The 17,396-nt window shown below is 44.4% G+C and overlaps 2 protein-coding genes across 2 annotated transcripts; one reads left to right on the plus strand and one right to left on the minus strand.

Annotated features, from left to right (window-relative positions):
* Positions 1-441: 441 nt before the first annotated feature.
* Positions 442-6,775, minus strand: riok3 (RIO kinase 3 (yeast)). Its single transcript, XM_047349081.1, has 13 exons — positions 6,490-6,775; positions 5,037-5,149; positions 4,532-4,677; positions 3,886-3,993; positions 3,649-3,758; positions 3,392-3,535; positions 3,190-3,317; positions 2,923-3,105; positions 2,676-2,835; positions 2,418-2,498; positions 2,255-2,344; positions 2,036-2,149; positions 442-1,165 (listed from the first exon to the last, which is right to left on the minus strand). Exons 1-13 carry the CDS (start codon positions 6,523-6,525, stop codon positions 1,052-1,054), a joined length of 1,527 nt encoding a protein of 508 aa, XP_047205037.1. The 5' UTR covers positions 6,526-6,775; the 3' UTR covers positions 442-1,051.
* Positions 6,776-7,973: 1,198 nt separating this feature from the next.
* LOC124858099 (clavesin-1-like) lies at positions 7,974-16,385 on the plus strand. The gene is made up of 8 exons (XM_047349901.1): positions 7,974-8,273; positions 9,773-10,479; positions 10,741-10,911; positions 11,382-11,500; positions 12,822-12,996; positions 13,088-13,198; positions 13,478-13,707; positions 14,697-16,385. Exons 2-8 carry the CDS (start codon positions 10,378-10,380, stop codon positions 14,773-14,775), a joined length of 987 nt encoding a protein of 328 aa, XP_047205857.1. The 5' UTR covers positions 7,974-8,273; positions 9,773-10,377; the 3' UTR covers positions 14,776-16,385.
* The last annotated feature ends 1,011 nt before the right edge of the window (positions 16,386-17,396 follow it).

The raw sequence follows: 17,396 nt of genomic DNA on the forward strand, positions 1-17,396 counted from the left end.
TTCTTCTAGCAACATGTGCTGATATTTTTAAGTATTCTAGTTTTTGGGATGTGTTGAGGTTCTGTTTGTCCTGGTGTTTTTACACATCTTCAGTCCAGTTCTTGTAGCAGAACATGAGGCTCAAGACCTCCAGAAACGCTCCTCAAAATAATTTCACAATATTTGATCTTTGGGACGGTTTGGTCCTAAACAGACTGGACCAAAAATCGTCCAGAACCTCTATTACCAATATAAACCCTATTTGGACCGATAGGAGCTAATCTTGTAAAGTGCTTTGTGATTAATCCTGTTGAAGTTTTCAGTGGACTTATTTTGAAAGAGCCAGAACGGAAGTACCTAGTCATTAGGTCATGTGACCTGTCATGCTTCTTGTTTCTAAGCAGAAATCCCTGAAAAGTTTAAATATATGTATATCTGAAGTCTCAAATAAAAACACTTCAGTTTCATGTTTCCATCTTTTTATTGTTCATCTGATTCACATCAAGAAAATTAAAACCTTGATTTCTCACAGCAAACATTTCATTTTCTACATTCACTCAGAAATGAATCCTAATATTTCTTCTTCATCCCATCTGATCAAAATCAAAACAGCAAAAGCAGGAAATCTGAACTTTCAGGAGCTGATTGGTCTTCATCCATCAGTACGTAAAACCAGACAGCGAGAAGGTCCAACTGAGACACTTCAAACACCCTTTAAAATCAACTGGTTAAATCTACCACCCAGGTTATAATTATAATTGCAGATGTCAGTTATGCTTTCTTAACGATGACACCTGATTGGCTTTTCTTATTTAAAACCCATCAGGTGACGAGTGCTAACCTTCATGTGCTTCCATTTTCATCATCACATCTAACAGCGATGAAGCAGGAGGACGAGCACTCTCAGCCTGATGGAAATCCTTCCTCTAGCAGCCAGGAGGTGGCGCTCCGTCCTGACCTTGGAAGGAGGCGGTGGGTGGGGTCTGTCGGGAGGAATGGAACCTCCTCTGCGGTTCATGTCCTCCGTACAGCGTTTGTGACACGGCGGATCGAAAGCGAGTCAGGGGCGGCATTAATCATCAGAGTCGGGTTCTAAAGGAGGACCGCCGTCCTCTGAGGTCACCAGGAAGGTCTTCTTCCCACGTTTCTGGATGTGATCCTCGTTCCTCTTCTCCAAGGCCACGATCTGTCAGAGAACAGAAGGTTTGAAAGATGGCGTTTGATAACGATGAATGGACGATAAAAGTTCTAGACCAATGGGTCGGGAATACAAACATTCCTTAAAGTTGTTTTCCCAGACAGGAAAATATTTGAAGGAGTTTTCCTTAAAGAATCTCTATATTTGGCCTCTCATCTCACCCTCTATGCAGTCTGGTCTCCCAGAATAACAACCCCACAGCATGACGCTCCCACCACCATGCTCAACAGTAAGAATGGCGTTAGTCAGGTGACGACCAGTTTAAGCTAAGACATTCTGTGGCGTCCTCAGAGTGAAGACGTCTGGTTCTAGATGGTGAGATCTTCAGCAGAGAAGGATGAACCAACTGAAGAACTATCAGTGGAAACAGGGTGGTTCTGTTTGATACTTCGTCTACACACAGGAGATTTTGTTTGCCTTTTATTTTTAGGAGGAAAGAAAATGAAAACCTTTCTGGAATCAGGCTCAAAGTTTCCAGACTCAACAAAATGAAGAACAAAATGACCCAATGAAACATTAAAGTGGTTTTTGAGATATTAATGTTTCAAATCTGAAAATATTTAGAGATTTGTTGGAGTGTCGGGACGTTGTCTCCCTGAAGAGCAGCGAAGAGGAACCTGGAAGAGGACCAAGGGATGAAATGGGATTGGGCCTTTCAGTGGAGATAAACGTGGGGTGGAGCTACGTCATGTTTTCCAACATGCTGATGATAAACTACAAGAACTGAGGCCTATTCCGGTTCTCCTGAAGGGTCCAATATCCCAGTGGAAACGGAGATCCTGTGAATCTAGAAGGAAAAGCTCCTGTGGACCGGCTGCAGAACCACACTAGGTCTGATTGTTCCCGACAGTTTGTTACCTCAGTCATGAACAGGGCCTCGTCCTCCGCTCCGACTGGGATGTTCAGTCCGGTTACGGTGTTGAAAAGGTCGTAGACACTCATGGCTTCGCTCACTCCTCTCTTCTGGAAGAACTGAAGCACAAGAACCAGAAGAAACTGATGAACCATCACCAAACCAGCTGATGCTGACATGCTTTTTATCATTTTGGACCGCTGAGCAGGTAGAGCGGCTGTTACCGTGGAAACGTTCCTGCAGTCTCTGAAGAGGAACTCCAGCCCGTGAGGATGGGTGGGCTCCACCGACTGACTGACGTCTATCAGCCACACCTACAGGAAGAGGAAGGGACAGATGAGAGGAAACACCTGAGTGATGGACAGAAACAGGAAGCAGGAGCCGTACCTTGCCCTGGTGCCACAGCATGTTGTATTCACTGAGGTCCGCATGGACCAGACTGCAGTCCTGATAGAGCTTCTGCATCAGCTGCACAGAGACACACAGACCAAGAGTTGCTGCTGGTTACCAGAAGATCACCAGGAACTAACATCTGTTTTTAGTTTGTTTTCTTCGTCAGAGACAACGATGATCATTAGACGTTCCTTTAAGGAAGACTCCTCCGTTCCTCTCGGCCTGCTAGGAACTTCCTGTCTGGGCACCCACCTGTAACACCTGCTGGTAAGCCTCCTTCATCTCCTCAGAGCCCAACATCACGTCTTTGAGTTTAGGAGCAGGAACGTGCTCCTTCCCAATGAAGGACATCACCAGGATGTGTTTCTTCAACAGAACCACGTCTGGACAGGGAATACCTGCCTTCTTCATCCTGATGAGACAGTTTCCATGGTTTCAGAGGAGATCCAGCTGCATGTTTCTCATCACATGTGGCCTGATGTTAAAGCGGTTCTGTTACCTGCTCAGGTTGTGCATCTCCTTTTCGGCCCACAGCCGGATCACCTTCCTGGGGTTCAGTTTGCTGAAGCGATCCTTGAAGCGGTAGTCGTCTTTAATGTAGCGGTCTCGGTTCTTGAACTCGTTCAGCGTGGTTTTAAACACCTTCAGAACCACCTCCTCTGGGACGGGCTGCTCCTCCAGGCTGAGACACACAGACCCAAAGGGTTCAGCCGGGTTATTTTCCCAAACATAATATTTAACACCTTCAACAGTCCAACTTCCTGACCTTCCTCCGTCTGCATGGAAAACCACCGACTCTTTTCCGGTGCTGATGCAGCCGTTAATGTTTTCCAGAACCCCGGCGTTCACCATCTTATACATGAGCAGCCGAGTCCGCGGGTCCACGGCTTGTTCCTGAGGAGGAGGCCATGGTTAGAGTGTGGGCCGAGCCTGGATCAGGACGTTCTGGAGAGGATGGTCATACGTACGGCCGTGGAGTGCTCCTTCTTCTCGTGCAGCCGGGCGCTCCGCCTTTGCTCGCTGTAGCAGTGCTGCTTCAGAGAGTTGAAGACCTGGTTGGACAGCTTCAGGTCCATTCCCAGACCGTCTCCCACATGGACCTCCGGAGCGAACTGCACGACGGAAAGACCACCGTTAAACACACCACATCCAGGCTTTTACAAGTGGGACTTTTTTGGGAATTAGATCCAGAACCAGGAATTAAGAACAAAAGAGCGCGTCTCACGTTGTCCATGCGAGCCGTGTTCTTCCGTCCGCAGGTGTCCTCGTCGTGTTTGGTGGTGATGTTCTTCCCCTTCCCACTGAAGCCTCTCCTGGGGGTCGTCTGAGGTTTATCTGAATCAGAGCCACACACACACACACACACACACACACACACACACACGTTAAAGAATGAGACAAAGTTATGTCAGCTGCTGGTAGCGGTGTCCTCCATCCTCGTCCACCTGCAGCAGAATCTTACCGGCTCTGTACGGGTCGAGTCTCGTGTCCTGCCAGTCCACCTCGTCCTCGGAGCTGTCGCTGTCCTCATAAGGATGGACCATACGGTAGTTCTCAAAGGAGATGGAGACTGGACACAAACAGTAACGAAGATCTAAAGTTCAAAGAAGTTCGGAGCAGAAACCCTGAAACGTTTCTTCTAAACGGGAAACTGTTCAGAACAGAGTTTCATTGAAGCAGGATCTGTTCCAGAACATTTAATGTGAGTCTGGATCTGGTTCTGGGTTGATTTCAGACCAACGTTACTCTGGCCCAAATGCTGTTCTGTATGTAATGTAAGAAGTGATCCGTCTGGAAATCTGTGTCCAGTTTTTAATCCCCGAATGATTCCTGGATGAAAAACATTCCTCCTGACACTGGACTGAAACCGGTCTGGAAATGGGTCGAGGTCCAAACTAAAACTCTGAAAGGGCTTCAGAAAACCTCAGAACTATCGATTGGACCCATCTTAGAAGAAGGAAGGAGAGACTGGATCACAGGAAGGAAAATATGACGGCTTGTACAGAACTTTTTGGACCTCGGGTCTAAGAGGCTGGTCAACAGAGCTGTGAACGTGTAAATAAATGAAGCAGCACCAGAACTTTTAAGTCATCTCTGGAGGATTCTACCTTTACTGTCTCCGTTGAACTTCTTCTCCTCCCGGCGAAGCTGATCGTCGAACTCGCGGTCAAACTGCATCTGCAGCATCTGGGCCAACATCAGGTCGCTGGCGGTGTCGGGAGCTTCCTCGGACCGCAGCGGGTCCACCGCAGGGCTGACAGGAAACAAACCAAGCATGAAAATGTTGGAGGAAGGGAAGCCCGGAGGGACAAGAACACAGTTCTGATCCAAAGCTGGAAAACCCAACAAATGCGACCAGAACCGGTTCCCCTACATATCAGCTGAAAGACAAATATGCTGCCTGTGGACCTGATGTTCCTTCTAAACGTTCTTCTCCTTCCAGTGTAGATCCAAATGGTTCTGGAAGTCACATTTAAGGTCTATTTAAAACCGCTTATTCAGCAGAACTAAAACTAAATGCAAAACACTGAACAGGTCCAAACTGGAATGAGGCAAACATGGGTCCAGCGTCTCAGAGGTAGATCAACAGGAGGACCATGGAACCGGACTCACTCTGAGAGCGCTGGGAAGGCGTCCTCCTCATCCAGCTGCCGGGCCAGTTGTTCGCTCATCACCTCCGTCAGAGAGCAGGCCGGAGCTGCCGGGCCCACCGAGCCCCACGGACTCTGCAGGGACAAAGACACCAGTGAACCACAGGTTGTTTCCATCAGCAGGTTCTGTCTGGTTCCACCAGCAGAACTATATTGGACTGTGTCCGGTGGGGAAATCAGACATCAGAACATTTAGTGGTTGCTGTGAAACCCAAATACATGTAAAGTGTAATCTGATTACTGAGCTGCTCTGATTGGCTCTTCTCCTGATGGAGCAGCTGGAACAAGTTCAGGTTCTGAGGTCATTGTGGCCACGCCCACATGTCTGATGACGTCACTGAATCACGCTGAGCAGCAAGGAAACATTTAAAGGCGTATTACAACTATTTAAACGGGTCAGGTGAACCGGTCCTTCTGTTGGTTCTGTCTGAGACATGTTCTAACAGAACTACAGGACGGTCCAGGACACTACATGTCTCCCTGCACTCAGGCAGGTCCAGGATGAAGGTTCCACCTCCGAGGAGCTGCTCAAGTAAAGATGTTGAGAAAAACTTCCATGAAGTTCAGATTTTTTATCTCCAGTCATCAGAGTGGAAGTTGATGAGGTTTTTTGTTTCTTATTATTAATCCCATCTGGAATATAATTTATATGATATTAAAAGAAATTATAATTTTAATTTTTTATATTTTATAAAGTAGTTATTTTGAGTTTCAGACTGATTAAATAATCTCATTTCATGTGACTTCATACATGAACACATGCTGCTGTCCATAAAAACTTATAATCACATTTATTTCATTTGAAATTAAACCAGAATTTCATCTCAAATTTCTCTGTTGACATTTTTAACGTTGAAAATGTTTTTGAGTGTAAACATCGGAATAAAAACACGTCATTTATTAAAAGGAAGAAGATTTAAAAGATTCTTTTCATTTTTATTTTATTGGGTCAACTTTTCACACATTTCACTGTAAACAGAACATTAATAAATCTCAGGTTCTGCTTTTTGTTGGTAAAATTCTATAAAACCATGAAACTGAGTTTGAACATATTTAATAAAACACTGAAGGATCAGGAGCTCTGATTGGTCTAAAGATTAATTTATACATCATCATTCATGGGGCCAAAGTTCACTGGTTGCTGCTGCTGTGGACTGGACCGAACTAGAACCTGTCCAGATTTCATCCAGCTTCCTTCCTTCATGACCAACATTTATTTTGATAAATAATTCTTCTTCTTCTGACATTTAAAGTTTATTTCTTTATATTTGAAGCAAACTTTCTCAGAGGCTTCAGTTTAAGCTAGCAGCTAACAGCTAACACACACCGACTTCAAACCCAATAAAACTAAACCCTGGCGGGATAAAATGTTGAACCAGAACCAGAACCAGAACCCGACCAACACCTCTCCTCACCTCCTGTGTTTGTTCTGCGACTCCTGATGGATCCATGCCTCAAAGATCACTGATTGGTTGCTGGCAGGAGGAATGGCGGCTAGCGGCGGAGCTAACTGCGGCTAAACTGCGGAAACAACAGGAAAAATGACCGGAACCCGCGGTGACGTAAACAGAAACCTTCAGCGGAAATAACTGGTGTCAAAAGTATCGGTGGCAGAAGGTTTTAGGGGGAATTTAAGGTGGAAATGAATCGGAGAAGCGAGAGAGAACAAGGTGAACCTTGAAATGGGAGGAAATACGTCATACTTCAACGTACATATACCACGCCTTCAGAATAAAAGTCAGATAGACCGAGGGCTTTTATTTTGATGAGTTTTATTGAGAAAACATTGGAAATAATAGCAAAACCACGAGTTTTTATCCTTTTTTATTTAAAAGAACCGAAGGTGTTTCAATATGACTGATGTGTGAGGATCCTTTCAGTTTAAATCTACTGAGTTCTGCTCAGGAGGGACGATTCAGTTCAGTTCAATATAATAGAAATCTAAATAAAAATAATACAGCCTCGTTTACATATAAAGAAGATTTAAAGTCCAAATGATTGTTTAACGTCTGTCTTTAAATAAAATGTAGCTGAAAGGAGCGGATAAATGGAGGCCTCTGGAAAGATCAAATCTGAATGACGTCACAATAAAGAGCTGCGCGTGCTCGCTCTCGCGCACTCCGCTGCTGTCCGTCCATGCTGAGTCGTGAACGCGCATAATCAAGCAGTCGCGTGCATGAAACCAAACGGAAACCTGGAGTTAGGTTGTCAAAATAAAAGCACAGAGTTAACCTGTTAAAACAGGACAATCAGAAATCCGAGTTACTGGAAGAAAGTTGTTTTTTCAGCCCAAACCTGATAATTTATAGGATATGTAGGGTTTTATTTGATTGCATTTTTACATTTTTCCAGCTATGTCACATCAGTTACATTAAAGTTTAGGTTGCTTCATATTTGCTGTTGTTTGGAAAGAGAAACAAATAAAATAATAATAAAAAGCAACAACAAACCTTCGATAACAGACATTTCCCTGTTTTCTAAACTCAACTTCCTGGTCTTTCTCCTACATCCAGAACATGGACCAAATGAAACGTGGTTCTGTGTGGATCTGAGGTAGATGTGGACACGATAGATGCTGATAACAAACAGTACAAACAGACTAGGCAGTAAATATGGCGCATTTTTCTTTATTTTTCTAATTCTACAGTTGATCTTTGAAAACAAATGAAATAGGTTCTGGTTCTAGACCTAGTGGAACCCCTAATTAGTCCTAATCTGTTCCCTAGTAGTGATGTTAAATAATATAATGCAGCTTTCTTTGTGTGTCTGTTTTAAGTTATATTTGTTTCATATTGAGATTAGAGAAAGATCAGGACTTTGCCAGCGGACAATATTTTTGTAGCTTATATAAACTCTAACCGGAAGTTGTCCTGTTTACTGACGCTGGCTTGACCACACTGAAGCATCCTGACGTCTTTTCTGAGCACAAAGTGAAATCGCACCTCCTCCTCCTCCTCCTCATCCTCCTCCTCCTCACCGTGCCCACACGGACTCACAAGGACGAGTTTCCTCCCGAACACCTTCAGGATTTCTCCCTTTAATTTGGGATCTTATTTATTTTCCTTGTTTTATTTTTATTCCAGGAGAAATCGGTTTGTCCGCGGGATGCAGACCTCCTCCTGCTGCTTCTCCTCCACCATCAGCATCACCAGAGGGCCGATGGGCCGGGCAGGACGGCCGGGATTCAACCACCGAGCAGGTCTGTCTTCCAGCTAAAACCAGATTCCTGATCAGACTGATCCTCCTGGAAGGAAGCGGTTTGCTCCTGGAGGTTGTTCCTAATAAAACCTCCCTTTGGAGGACCCTGCTCCTCCAGAACCTCCATGTGAGGAAACTCCTCATCCAGGAGGAAGCTGCTCCTCCTGGAAAGGCTCCGTTCTGGAGGATGTTACCCCTCCTTAAAATTCATTTGAAGATGCATGCTCCTGTTGGAGGAGGCTGCTTCCTTCTGGAGGATGCAGCAGCAGCAGCAGCAGCAGCAGGAGGATCAAGCAGGTCACATCAGACCCTCCAGATTTCAAGCTGCTCTACTTATTAGAAAAACTTTCCATGTTGGATCTCCAGTGGTATCCAAAGGTTGTGTCCCTCACAGACTGGGAAACATCTGACCCGTTTACTGTGGGGGCAGATGGGGATCAGCTGGAGTGGGCGGGGACAGTGGGTGGGGGGTCCATCTGTCTGGACCGAACCCTGCTAAATTATAGATCCTAAATTAATAGACCCAATGTAGGAGAGAAAACTGCAAACAGAAAATGAAACCAGCAGTTTTTGGACCAAAACTCATTTCTTCTCATTTTTAAAAATATTTATGAAAACACAGAAATAAAAAAGAAGAAAAAAGTGAAAAACATTCATATGTTGGGAGGGGAACTCTAATTTCTTAACCTAGTCCTCATTAACAACAGAAGGTCATCCCAGATCCTGTCTTTAGAACCTGCTGGTCCATTCTGTGTTTGCTGAAAATGTTCTGTAGAGATCCACCTTCTAAGCATGAAGCTCCTGTATTTCACATGGAGAGCAGTGGTGTGGACCTGCCATGTCTAGAACAGCCACCAGAGGGCAGAGGTGGTGACAACAGGCAGTTACCGAACCTCCTGACAGTCAGAACCGAGAGTGACCTGGATGGAGTCAGATCTGATGCCTGTCTAGATGTTCCAGCTCCTTTTAAATCCAAACATTTACATCCATGACGTGTCTCCATGTGGACCAGCTCAGATCTTCCTCTCTGGGGCTGAACTGCTATTTTGTCCTGGAGAACATTTTGTTGAAAGAAGAAAAACTGCAGCTTGAATGCAATAAAACATGGAAATAAAAACCAGCTTATAGCTGAAAAACATGTTCAGGTTTCAAACAAGTTATTTTTTCACATTTATTCTACAGAAATCTCTGTAAAAAATCTAAACCTTAGATGATCCAAAGCTCTTCTGCAGAAGTTTGAGGAAAGTTTCATCCGCTTCCTTTAATCCCTCAGGTGGAAACATCTGGAGCAGATGAAGGAACGATCCCATTGGTTAATATCAGTTTATTCTGATTCAAAGAGAAACACAGAAGCTTCTGGGTTTATTAGGCAGAATGTTCCTGTTTTCCAGTAAAGCCCTAGAAAACATCTAGATTCCTCCTCAGGAGGAGATCTTCAGCTTGAATTCACCTTAAAGACTTTGATGCTGACTGTTTTTGTCTGGGTCGTCTCTCCTGCAGGCTGAAGAGCTCCACGCTGGACCGAGGTGCCTTAACTGACACTAGACTGTCTTTGTAAAACCCGCCAAACATCTTGATTCTCCTCCCAGGCGTCACCTCCAGCCCAGATGCAGATTTTTGATGCTCCAACTGGACCGAACCTGGAACAGTCATGATGGGAAGCAGCAGGAAGAGGAGGACTTCTCAGCAGCAGAAATCAGGACTGAAAGGATGTAAATTTATGTGCATCATCCACAGAACTGGACCAGCTTGGGTTTTATAAGATGATCTTCAGTTTTCCAACCAGCATGTCTGAGAGTTTCTAACTTAGAAACATCTCAAACTCTTAAACTGAAGTTAATAACTGGCTAATAAAAGCGGAGACCTCCTGAGAGCCGACAGCTGAGATGATTGTCGGTTCAAACATCCTGATTGTTTTCTTCTTCTGATTGTTTTAATTCACCATTTGTGGATTTTCTGTTTTCCTGAATCTGAGATCAAACAGCAGCAACGATTGTGTTACATCTTCAAACCTAAACCTGAAGAGTCCATCAGGTTTACCTCTAACAACCAGGAGGAACATCACGGAGATTAAAGCCAGATTTGTTGTAGATGTTTGTAATAAAATGATGAACCACGTGCACCCTGGACTGACCTCTGACACCATGGAGAAGGCTCGGTTGGAGCTGAACGAAAACCCGGATACTCTGCATCAGGACATCCAGCAGGTGAGCACTGAACACCTGTCAAGAGAACATGGAGACTTCCATCCACCATCTAACTCCTTCTCACTGTAGGTGGAGCTTTTCTCCGGAGCGGTTCTGTTCACCTTCTGGTTTTATTTATTTTCTTTGGTTCAGTCAACGAAGTTCAGGAAGTTTCTCGACAGGAAAACTTCTGTCTTCTGTGTCTGACGCCTCTGCTGCTGCTGTTTTAAACCAGATCCATGAAGTTGACCTTCTCTGAGTGCTGTGGTTCTTGTTTTGTAGGTGCGGGACATGATTGTAACGCGGCCGGACATCGGTTTCCTGCGAACAGATGACGAATTTATCCTCCGCTTCCTCAGAGCCAGAAAGTTCGACCAGGTGGAGACTTTCCGTCTGCTGGCCCAGTACTTCCAGTTCAGACAGCAGAACCTTGACATGTTCCAAAGCTTTAAGGTTTGTGCTTTTAATCAGCAGGATTCTTTCAGGAACTGGGCTGCAGAACTAGCAGAGAGGGGAAGTGGTCCAGATTTCACTGATTCTTGGAGACTTAACCAAGCTACTTGTAGATGACCTGAAGGTCTTTCTAAGATAGATGGGACATAAACCTCCCAATGAAGCCTGTGATATTTCTTTAACCTTCTTGTATGAGGAGCAGCCTAGAACTTTGCGTGTAACCTGAACCTCTTTGGCTTCATAAAGACATCGGAAGAAGCTTTTAAAACAAACCCTTTAACCTCAGTTAACTGGAGAATCTATGGACTGGACCTCCTCCAAACGTGACATCTCAGGTATCATGGAGGTCTTTCCAACTTCCTGAATGTTCTGGACAAGGTCCAGATCACATTCACATTGTTTAAGCATTTTTGTACCATAAGATAATCCGTACAGAAGCTCAGTTTGACTTCACTTGGTGTTTTCATCAGGTGGACGACCCCAGCATCAAGCGAGCCCTGATGGACGGGTTTCCAGGTGTGCTGGAGACTCCGGATCAACATGGGAGAAAAATTCTCATCCTGTTTGCTTCTAACTGGGACCAGAGCAGGTAAACACACACAATCATACAGTCTTTATGAGGACTACACCTCCAGCCAGAGGAGTTCAGTCTGTTCTTTGGTCCTGACATCATCTTGTTCTTGCAGCTCTGGGAGAAAGAACATGTCTCTCTTCTCGTGGACTATGATGTTTTGGCCTTGAACATTAATTTTAGTTATGAAGTTATTAATTAGTTATTAATTTTTAGTTTTGAATTCATTCTCTTGTCAATTTGGTGTCTGCTGGGACTCACTGAGCAGCACCTGAAGGTCTTGGGTCAGAACTGACGAGCAGTATCAGGTATTCTTAACTTCATTCACCTTGACAAAAATCCCTCCGCATCAGAAGAAAAGTAATCCCCCAACACTACAGCGCCCCCACCGTGTTTTACTGTGGTTATGGTCTTCTTCTGGTGCCAAACTGTAGGTTTGGTTTCATCTGAACACAACCATTGGCCCACAAGGTTCTGGGAGATTTGAGCAAGGCCTGAAGATGGATTCTGACTTTGCAATAAAATGCTTCTGTGTTTGGACTTGATGGACCCCTCCATCATCAGCACAGTCATGAAGATCTGGGCCGCACATGGACATCTGTGTCCTTCAGGACGGGAACAAATGATGTTGACACGAGGGGAGCAGAAAGTTTAGGAGACAGAAATACCTGGAGAGAAAGTAGACACGTGTAGATGAAGCTGTGGCCATGAAAGAAGGTTAAATCCAAAAGGTTCTAAATATTTCAGCGGGTCAGAACCATCATCATACTCTAGGCTGAACATTCTGTGGGAAAATCTGGAAAAATCTCTGATTGGGGAAAAAATTGGAAAAGGGATCAAAAAGAGTCGTTCAGATGAGACAGATTGAAACCTGTCTGAGGAGATGAATGCTTGGTGGCATGGCCTGGATACTCCTAGAACATGAACCCAGAATCAGTGTTCTGAACATCTGAGATCAGAGAGCTGGTACCTAAAGGCAGCGCTGATCTCAAACCCAGTTATTTGAGCTAAAAACCAGGATTAAAATGTTTGGTTTTACTCGACACATTTCAGAATAAATCTTTATCAGTTTGGTTTTAAAGTCTTGGCGTTTCTATCAGGTTTGAGAAGAAGATCAGAATATCTGGCTGTTTGAAATGAGAGGAACAAGGTTCTGTATGAAGATCCTCAGACGGTATTGAACCATCTCTGGACAGACTCATCCATCTTGTTCCTGACTAAAGCCTAATGATCCTCAGACAGGATGCTGGTCTGTTCGGTTCAGAGCTGTAGGCAACACTCAGGGTCCGTCATGGTCTCCACCATCAATCAGCTGCGGATCAATTCTTCCTCCCTCCAGGAACTCCTTCATAGACATCCTGCGGGCCATCCTGCTCTCTCTGGAGGTTCTGATAGAAAACCCGGCGCTGCAGATCAACGGCTTTACACTCATCATCGACTGGAGCAACTTCTCCTTCAAGCAGGCCTCCAAGCTGACGCCCAACATCCTTAAACTGGCCATCGAAGGTCTCCAGGTGGGCTCAGACTGGTTTCTGCTTACATCACCTCTGGGATTAATAAAACTGGAAGTCAGTTTTCCTAAACTCCTTCTGTTTGTCTCCTCAGGACAGTTTTCCGGCTCGCTTTGGAGGGATCCACTTTGTGAACCAGCCCTGGTACATCCACGCCATGTACACCATCATCAAACCCTTCCTCAAGGACAAGACCCGGAAAAGGGTGAACATCCATCCTCCTCTTTCTTTCTCCACATCCTTATTCGTCTTAATTTTCCGTTTTCATCTTTTTATTCCAATCTAATTCAGCTTTTCTTCCTCGTTCTCATTCAGACTTTCCTCAGCTTCCCATCTTCCTTGTTTGTGTCCATCCTGTTGTACCTTTTCCTCTGGTCTCTTCTCATTTCTGATCATTTTTCTTCTCTGCTTCCTCGCGGTTCTTGATGACTCTCCTCCTGTTTTTCCCGTGGTCCCTCTGTTGTCCCTGATTCCTGCTCCTCAGATCTTCCTTCACGGGAACAACCTGAACTCTCTCCACCAGCTCATCCAACCCGAGTGTTTGCCGTCGGAGTTTGGAGGGACGCTACCGCCGTACGATATGGGGATGTGGGCGCGGACGCTGCTGGGACCCGACTACAACGACGAGACGGAGTACACGCTGACGTACGACGCCCTGCACGTCAGGGAGAGCTGTGGAGGAGGAGGAGGAGGACACAAGGACATGATGAAGAGGTGAGGAGACAACAGCTAAATCTGAGGAGAAGAGGGAAGCAGCTGCAGCAACAGATTATCATTTTATTTTATTTTATAACTGGATCCGTTTCTTTCATTTGTAACAAAGAACATTAGAGGAACAAATAAAAGCCAAAATAAATAATTAACTTTATTCCAACAATCAAATTCTGAATAAAACAAAAACTTTAAATGTCAAAAACTAAATAATATTCAGCCTGATTGACTGCTCCACTAACCCCGCCCAAAGTTTGACTCGTTTATAGAAGTAAAAGTCTTATTCAGGGGTACCACAGTAAACGGGTCAGAACCATGGTTCTCCAGGTTCTGACATCACTTCAATATTTCAGATAATCAAACAACACCCCCTAAACCCAGTAACTGGTTGTTCCTCCCATCAGGTGATAACTGGTAATGAGTCTTCATTACCAGTTATGTAACTGGTGAGTCTTCATCGCTGTGGAGGAGTGTTGACCCACTCTGCTTTGCAGAACTGATTTAATTGATATTTATATATACATACTGGAGGCTTTTCCAGCACAAACAGCCTGTTTAAGGTCGCATCCCAACATGTAAATCAAATGTAGGGCCAGACTTTGACTAGGCCACTCTTAATTTTATGGATCATTGTCCTGCTTCATAACCCAGGTGTACTTGATCTGTTAAGGTCAAAAAGTGATTTTCCTTCAGGATTTCCTGCTAGAAAGCAGAATTCATGGTTTCATCCAGGGGCCCGTGGATGGACCCCCCAGACAAAATTCTAAACTAAGATCCAGAAGAATGAGAAAGGACAGGTCCAGAATCAGACCATCACTGTTTCAGAACTACAGACAGCAGAGTCGTTTCCACAGGAGCTGTAGATGCGCCTCCATCTTTGAGCACAACGAGGAAAGAAATCATTGTTTTTGTTGTGCTTTGTGCTCTTTGTTCTGATTGGACGACGTCTCACCTGTGAAGACCTCACAACAACATGTGTTTGTGTGTCTCAGGTCTCAGTCGACGGTGGAAGCTGCGGCTCTTCGACAGATGGACAGAGAGACCAGCACGCCGTTACTGGCTCTGGACTGAACACGCTGAAACAAGCACTCATTTAAAACACAGACCGGTCCAGCTGTCTGCTGGATCTGTGTCTGCTTGCTGCCTGAACATTTACAGCAACAGAACCTCTTCAACACGACACATAAACGTTTGGACCTCTGCCTGTAGAGGTCTCCCATTAACCTGGAGCATCCCGCTCTGATGGTTTTCCCTGAAAGGAAAACTTGTCGACCCGCTCCACAAACATCTCATTTTAAATCGACAGGTTTCCACTCATGAGTGTTTCTGTGCAGTGAATCCCGTAGAAATGTGAATTGATTTTAGGTTCAGGGAAACTCAGGATGAAATGCAGCGAGAACAAAGTATTTAATTATCTGATGTGTTAATTGTGGCACATATCTGTTCTCTGGCCAGAAATAACCTGATAAATGTGTTCAAACATTCAAATCAAATGCTGCATTATCCTCAGTCTGATGAGTCCCCACAGAGAAACACGCAGCCTGTTTGAGCCGTCTAATTCCTCCCAGCTGATCCAGTTTCCTGCCAGCAGCATCTGTCCAGATGCAACAACTCCACCATCCCACCACAGCTGGATTAGTGTCGTCTGCAGCGCGCTGTGAGGGCTTTCTGCTGCTCAGAGTCGGATTCAATTGTTGTAATCCCATCTTAAAAACGGCTTTCTGTGAACTCTGAGTGGTGAGGACAATCCAGAAACCAGCTGGGAAATCAGCCCTTCAATCTAAAAGAATTTGTGTTTATAAAATATATGCTTAGAGATGGTAAATGTTAAGAATTATACAGAGCAAACTGCACCAACAAAGATTCATTTAAATATGGGCTGAGTTGTTAAAACTAAAACACGTTCAGCAGTCTGCTGAAATAATCCAAGGTAAAGCATTAATATGATCATACTGGGGTCCAGTACCGAGCCCTGTGGCACCACAGCCTGTTTCATCCACCTTTTCTGAACAGTACAGGAACCCTTAGAGAAGGACATGTCAACATTAAGCTGGCTGAGATAAAATATAGTGATGTGGAGCAAACAGGAACCAAGTACTGAGCCCTGTGGAACGCCAGAAGAGTACAAACTCTGTGAAAAAGTGTTCAAGTATAAAATATTTTAATGAATTTAGTTTCATCATTTTGAAGGTATTACAACAAACAGCTGATAAAGGTGTTTGTTCTCTGCCGCCACCAAGTGGAAGCTCCTTCTGGTCGAACGCGACTGTCCCATTTTTCCACGTTAAAAAACATCCCTGAGGAAAACACATTTCCCCCCTTTTTTTATTCTGTTGCATCATCGAACATGTCACGCTTTACTTCAAGCATCACAGTGGACACACCGACACGGCAGAAGAATGAGGTGCATGAAACTTTTATAAAAAGCCGTTTTATTTAAATGAAGCCAAACTGACCTGCAGTCACTCTGATAGTGAAAGAAATTGTTTTCATTTAAAGATTGTATGTTACTGTTACCTGTATTAGCGCACTGAATATTAAAGACATGATATTTCCACGTCCTGCAGCAGATGGCTGGACATCAACCAGCAGGTTGCAGTGAGCAGTGATCATGTCGCCACTCGACCTTCCTGTAATGTATTTCTTTCAATGAATGTACAGAAGTAAAGATTTACACCAAACCGGTTATTCTGAACTTTATTTAACCTCAACTTTTATTCTGAAGAAAACAAAGTAAATTCAGTTTTAATTACTAAAAGGTGCAGATCTTCACAGGTTGGTGTCTGGTCATCATTATTAGATTATTCTAATCATTTCAAGAGGTTTGGATCAGCGGTTCCCTCAGTGTTCTACCGCAGTTTACAGCTTCAACCCAGTCCATGTTCGTTAGTGTTCTGAAATGGTTCTGAAAGTACTTTGTTACCATCAGTCAATGAGCAGTGCAGCTGGGTTTGAAAACAGCTCTGTGGGTTATTTTCCTGCCTAAAATATCAAATTCGTACATTTTTAAAAACAGGCTGAAAATTTACATCAGCGGACGGACGATGAAATTCTAGCCTTAATTAAAATATTAGTTTCATCATAATTACACAGAAGATATTTTGATTATTACAGTCAAGCCATCAATCATTTATTTATTATTTTTATACCAAAAAGTGGTTGGTTAGTAGTGAGAGTAGGAGACAGAACATATCTCCACCCTTCCAGGTGGAGATATGTTCTGGAGAGAAATAAAAAGGTGGTTGAGCTTCAGTCCCTGGGGTCCAAAGTTCAAAGCAACGGGTCGTGACCAAAGAGGAGAAGAAGACGAGGGTGGAGGCAGGATTGATTACTGCGTCAGGGTTGAAGTCTACAAGATGGTGGTAAAACCTCCAGTTTTATGAGCTGCATCTGGAGGAGGAGCTGAAGATGTGTCATTGGGAGGAGACAAAGTTGTGAGACTGAGATGGTTTGGACATGTGCAGAGAAAGGAGTGAGGAGATCTGGGACAAAGGATATGGAGCTTCCAGGGAGGAGAGAAAGAAAAAGAGCGCAGAGAATGGTCGTGTACGGAGCGAAACAAAATCTGCGAAGGGTTAGTGTTGCAGAAGAAGATGGTAGGGATAAGATGCTCTGCTGTGGCGCCCTCTACAGGGAGCAGGTGGAAGAAGACGATTCCCAAGGAGCTACTGGAAGGAAAGGCAGCGTATCCG

This window comes from Girardinichthys multiradiatus, chromosome 21 (genome assembly GCF_021462225.1).
Source record: "Girardinichthys multiradiatus isolate DD_20200921_A chromosome 21, DD_fGirMul_XY1, whole genome shotgun sequence".
Classification (NCBI taxonomy): Eukaryota; Metazoa; Chordata; class Actinopteri; order Cyprinodontiformes; family Goodeidae; genus Girardinichthys; species Girardinichthys multiradiatus.